At 41.2% G+C, this 6,068-nt stretch overlaps 1 protein-coding gene across 1 annotated transcript in view; it reads left to right on the top strand.

Annotated features, from left to right (window-relative positions):
* The window catches only part of DRC11 (dynein regulatory complex subunit 11), a 151,833-nt gene that overhangs the window by 90,702 nt on the left and 55,063 nt on the right, over window positions 1–6,068 (top strand). Inside the window, exon 10 of the mRNA XM_019628321.1 lies at window positions 886–968. Coding sequence (XP_019483866.1) covers window positions 886–968 — 83 coding nt within the window. The remainder of the gene's footprint in view (window positions 1–885; window positions 969–6,068) is intronic.

The raw sequence follows: 6,068 nt of genomic DNA, 5'->3' as shown, positions 1-6,068 counted from the left end.
GCTGACCTGGATCAGAGAACAGCCAAAGAGCTGTTTAAATATAGTTATATTTACAATTCTTCAATCTAAAGAAAGACTCGGGTAGGACCAAAGCATAAGGCCCCTAGAAACAAAAGGGAAAAGACAAAACATCTCAGCGGATTATGCCGAACAATATTTGAACTTGACCTATCTGAATTCCTGTAAGCCAAGCCCCAGTTAATTTCATTGGGAGTTTCATTCATCAAGTGGGATGGTATCTCCATTTTTTTCCCCTCAATTAGTATAAATTACCCATGTGCTGGCTATACGCCCATGGCCCTCTTAGAGAAGTGGTTTTGACATCTGTAAACATCACGGAAAAGTACAATATCCTCCTAAAAAATCATCATACTCACAGCTTTAGACGTTTTGTCTTTCATACTAGAATTATTTCCCCGATAAGCCTTTGTTCCTTACGGATATTTCTTTTAAACTAGCATTCTATTGGCTTAAAAGGAAACATCAATTTCATGAAGGATTAATGATCTACTACAGCTTGCAGATGCTCACTGAATATATAATTATGGGCCCATTGCATTACGATTATTGGGTAATTTCTAATTCATATTTGTGCTATCACGAAGACTGATGAAAGGGCAGACTGCAGGAGTTATAGCCAGCCTCAAGATGCCCAACAATATCATTCTTATTAATGATATACACATGGACGAGTGAGAGTATTGTTTTGAAAAAGCCCAATTTATCCCCAAATTGCAGAAATGCCTCAAAAATCCATTTATTTGCATATATACAAATGTACTTTGAGATAGAGCTGGTTCAAGCTCTCTGCATACGCGCTGATGAACAGAAATGCAGCTGGTGTTGTGTGTGTGCTCATGGAATTGATGGTCGCTCTCTCCCCAGGTCCATTGAGTCTCTGTTTAAGGAGCTGGTGGAGGAAGAGCTGCTGATCCAGCCTCTGAAAGTCAACCTCTCTGATTACATCGGTAAAGTACACAAAGAATAATGTGGTGTGTGTGGCACTTATGTCACCCCTTGGGTTCTGAAGTCCCAGCAGCTGCAAGTACGTCCCATTTGTGGTTCAGTCCAGCCCAACACCTGGCCCGCAGCGGCTTGCAGTGTGTGTTGGACTGAATTGATTTGAATTTGTTCTGTGCTGTGAACTAATGGATCCAGCTGCCTCCCCTAATGTGGGAGAAGCGGGTTTTTGAACCCACTAGCAAGGTTCCTGGGGGCGTTCTTTCTGGCACAAGCCGAATCATGTTTAACCGAGTGCCTAGCGGGCAGCACCTGCTACCTCCACAGCTCAGTCCTCCCGGAGCAAGCTCCTTCCAGAAGGGGCCATTGCGGAAGAAGTTGGGGGGAAGGTGGTGGGGACATGTGTTATCACTCTGTTCGACTAAGGTTTTTCTCTTAATTTTTTAAAAAAACAACATGATGACCTGAAAGCACACTTAAAACTTAAAACTCTTCATAATCCTACCACTCTAATCAGCTATCATTCACTTTCACACATCTACAATAGACGCGGACGTCCTACTAACCACAAAAGGACAATCACACTCAGAAAATTGAACATTATTGTGACACTATTAGCTAAAATCTAATTAATCATCAATTTCCCCAATAGTCCTAATAATGTTTTTNCTTTATAGCTGAATAATACTCCATTGTGTAAATGTACCAAAGTTTCTTAATCCAGTCATCTACCGATGGGCATTTTGGTTGTTTCCAAGTCTTAAGCTTGTGTTTTATGTTGCAATAACTGCATCCGTTAACTTGCGTGTTGACGGAAATGTTCATTTTCCTTTTCCTTTTCCTCCCGGCACACAGACATGTGGGAGAATAAAGATGAGTCGGGGAACTTCCCGCAGGACTATGACCCGGAAATGATCAAAGACGAGAAACGGAAAGAGCTGGAGTCGGAGATCAGGGTGCAGGTAATACATCTATCTGCACTAAGAACAGGCCGTTCCCCGCGGTGGGGGTGCATTTTTACAATTCCCCCTTAATGGCCTACCCAGAATTTAAGCTATGTTTTGATGTCACAAAGAAAACCATGCAGAGTCACTTATAAAAGGCACGTCTTGTATTCACCTAGGTTGATGAGTTGATGAGACAGGAACTGAAAAACTTAAAACTAGCTGTGAACAGAGAAAAGGAACTTCCGGCCAGAACAAGAAAGAAGAAAGGAGGTAAAAATGTGAGTAGTGAATACGGAGGGGCGAGGACGAGGGCAGATTCAAACCACGGATCCAGCCGTGTGTCCACCAGTGCCCCAGGGCTGCCGCAGGGGGAGAGCACCTGCCTTTAGTGAATTCACCTTGTTTCACCGTTTAGCCTTCTGGACTATGGGCTCATCAGTGGGAAAAGTCAATGGTCTGAGCATAACCTCCCCCACCGCTCATCACTGCAGGTTCACAGTACCCGAGGCCTGTGGGGTGAGAACTGAGGGAAGAGCCAGTGCGTGTGCCCCAAATGCCCACCCTGGATTGGGGAGGGGGCCACAATAAGCGAGCTCTTTGTGAAGGGGGAATCAGATGAATGAATTTTAAACTGCCACCAACCCATCGCACGGCGGTTTAGAGTAGCCAATTGGATCCCAATATTCAAAGTTCACTTATCTGAGCCCCATGAGATAGTAGGAAATACATATGTTAGTCTGCCCCCAGTTTCTGGTACAGAACTCCTGAACCCCTTGTAAATTTCTAAGGATAAGAGCACTGGGGCCATCTTGTCCTAATGAGGAGACGCTGAGTGGACCCCTGCATGGCTCCTGGATGGGGGCTGGTCACCAGGAAGAGACCAGGCCATAATTAGAAGCTTGGAATTTTTAGCCACACCCCCCATTCCCTAGAGAGGGGAGAGGGGCTGGAAATCAAGTATATAATTGATCATGCTTATGTGAGGAAGCCTCCATGAAAACCCCAACAGTGTGGAATTTGGAGAGCTTCCAGGATGGTGAATGCACCCACATACCAGGAGGATGACGTAACCCAACTTCACGGGGACAGAACCTCCTGCACTCGGGACCCCACCAGACCTTGCCTTACATATCTCGCCCTCTGGCTGTTTATTTCTATCCTTTATAATATCCTTCAATATACTGGTAAACGTAACTAAGTGTTTCCCTGAACTTGGTGAGCCATTCTACAACATTAATGGAACCTGAGGAGGGCATCATGGGAACCACAGATTTATAGCCCGTTGGTCTGAAGCACCAATCTCAATGTCACAGTATGGTATCAGTAGCAAGTCACAGCATCCAGCACCTCCCTTGCCGATTCCATACTCACCGAGCAACCTTCTGACGAGTTGTTGTAGTTTCATGTTGATTTTTCTATAAGAGGGAAGTCTACAGAGTCTGTTTCTCTTGACAATTACATTTCTCATTATAAATCAATCAACTTACATTAGTCAGCTGACATCCCCATGATGACACCACCGGCCCTGCCTCTCAGAGGCCATCTCTCTCTTGAGTTCCTCCTTTGTTGTAATCACAAAAACTTTTAGGATATCAGAGTTCCTGGAGAAGCCATGAAGTTCCTGATGGTAAGAGTCTTCTGACTCTAGTTTTTGCATTCCCCAGAGTGCTAGCATATATAAATGGGGGGGGGCAGGGATGCCATATTTAAGCAGAAATTTAGAATCTAATTTTAAAAGAAACAAATGAAACTTCTACTGAAAAATACAGTATCAGAAATTAAGAACCCTTCTAACAGGTTTAACAAGAGCATGAAAATAGGTTGAACTCAATGACAGGCCAATAAGAAATACAAACTGGAGCAAAGAAAGAATTAAGAATGCAACAGAACAGAACATAGAATAACGACTCACTCCTGCTGACAGGTAGTGAGGCCCTGAGGCCTCATTTGGAATCTGGCTAGTGTTGCCTCCCAACAACAGAAAAAGCAGAGGAGTCTCAAATCAGTAACCTAAGCTCCCACCTTGAGGGCCTAGAAAAAGAAGAGCAAAGAAAACAAAGTGAGTAGAAAGAAGAAAATCATAAAAACAAAGCAGAAATCAGTAAAACTGAAAACAAACCAATAAAACAGTACAGAAAATCAATGAAACAGAGCTGGCTCTTTGAAAAATAATCTAAATTGATACACCTCTAGTAAAACTGACAAAGAAAAAAAGAGAGAAGACACAAAAGACCAATATCAGGAATGAAACAAAATATCACTACTGACTACAGCCATCAAAAGAATATTAAGGGAGCACCACAAACTCCCCTGCTCACATAATTTGACAACTTACACAAAATTGGCTCACTTCTTTCAAAAACACAAACTACCACAATTCAACAAATATGAAATAGATAGTTTGAGTAGCCCTACAGCTATTAAGGAAGTTGAATTTGTAATGAAACCAATGCCCTAAACCAAATTTCCAGGCCTAGATAAGGTTTCACTGGAGAATTCTACCAAATGTTTAATTTGGTGACATGATTGTCTATTTTGAAAATCCCAAGGAATCTACAAAGAAACTCCTAGTTTCATTCAGCAAGGTTGTAGGATACAAGGTAAATATATAGAAATCAATTATATTTCTATATACTAGCAATGAACAGGTGGGCATCAAAATTTTAAATATAATACCACTTAAAATCATTCAAAAATGAAATAGTTAGGTGTAAATCTAACAAAATATGTATAGGATTGTGTGCTAAAACTACACAGTACAGATGAAAGAAATAAAAGATGATCTAAATATATAGACATACCATGTTCATGGATTGGAAGACAAAATGAAGGAAAGGTGCCAATTCCATCCACAATGATATAGAAGTTCCTACCAAAATCCCAGAAAGATAGTTGATAGACATAGACAAGATTATGTAAAAATGTATATAGAAAGGCGATGGAACTAGAATAGCTAAACCAATTTTCAAAAAGAGGAAAAATTGTCTACCCGATTTCAAAGCGTGTTTTACAGCTACAGCAATTGAGACTGTGCTATTGGTAGAGAGACGGACACACAGATCAATGGAACAGAACACAGAGCCCGGAAACGGACCCACATAAATTTGCCAGAGGATGGCAGAAGCTAGATCACTTACACGTTATTGGTGGAAGCAAAATGGTATAACTACTCTGCAAAAGTCTGGCGTTTCTTTAAAAAACAAATGGTATGCAATTACCATACAACCCATCAATTGCACTCATGGCATTTATTCCAAAAGAATGAAGACTTACACACACACACACACACACAGGTTTATAGCACTTTAGTCGATTCATAATAGTTCAAAACTGTAAACTGCAATCAAAAGGAATAAGCTATTGCTATTTACACAAAACAGCCTGGACAAATTTCCTGAGACTTATGATGCAGGAAAAGCAAAAAAGTTACACGTACTCATATACTGTATGATTTTGTTGATATCACATTCACGAAAGGACAAAATTATAGAAATTTTAGGAAAACAGATCAGTGGTTTCCAGGGTTAAAGATGGGGTGGTTGTGGCAGGGACGTGAGTGTGACTCTCAAAGGGCCTGAGGGATCCCTGGGTGGTAGAAATGCTCTGTGTCTTGGCTGTATCAGTGTCTCACTATCAGTATTCTGATGGTGACCTTGTCAGATAGTTCTGCAAGATGTCAACACTGGAGGAAACCTGGCAAAGCGTACATGGGAGCTCTCTGTGTTATTTCTTACAAATGCATGTGAATCTGCCAGTATCTCAAAATTTTAAATTTAATTTTTACAAAACGGAACAATACAAATGAAGTATAGCTATGTGCCATCACAGATGTGAATCTTGCCATCATAATATTGATTGAAAGAAGCCAGATATGAAAGGGTTTATAGTGTATGATTCCAGGCAACACAAATCTGCAGTAAAGGCAGAAGGGTTGTCACCTATAGACTGGAAAGCAGCAGGAGAGAGAGTTCAGGGGGATGAAAATGCATTCTGTATTTTGAACTGGGTGGTGGTTATATGGTTATCTGTCAAAATTAAATGTAGAAGTTAATCAGTCTGTCCATGGATATAGTTTACTGTACATAACTTATACTGCAATAAAAATGGATGGATGGATGGATGGATGGATGGATGGATGGATGGATGGATGGATGGATGGAT

The sequence above is a fragment of the Hipposideros armiger genome, unplaced genomic scaffold (genome assembly GCF_001890085.2).
Source record: "Hipposideros armiger isolate ML-2016 unplaced genomic scaffold, ASM189008v1 scaffold_17, whole genome shotgun sequence".
In the NCBI taxonomy this organism is placed as follows: Eukaryota; Metazoa; Chordata; class Mammalia; order Chiroptera; family Hipposideridae; genus Hipposideros; species Hipposideros armiger.
The sequence above is the reverse complement of the archived record's forward strand: the minus strand, read 5'-3'. Positions and strand labels throughout refer to the sequence as shown.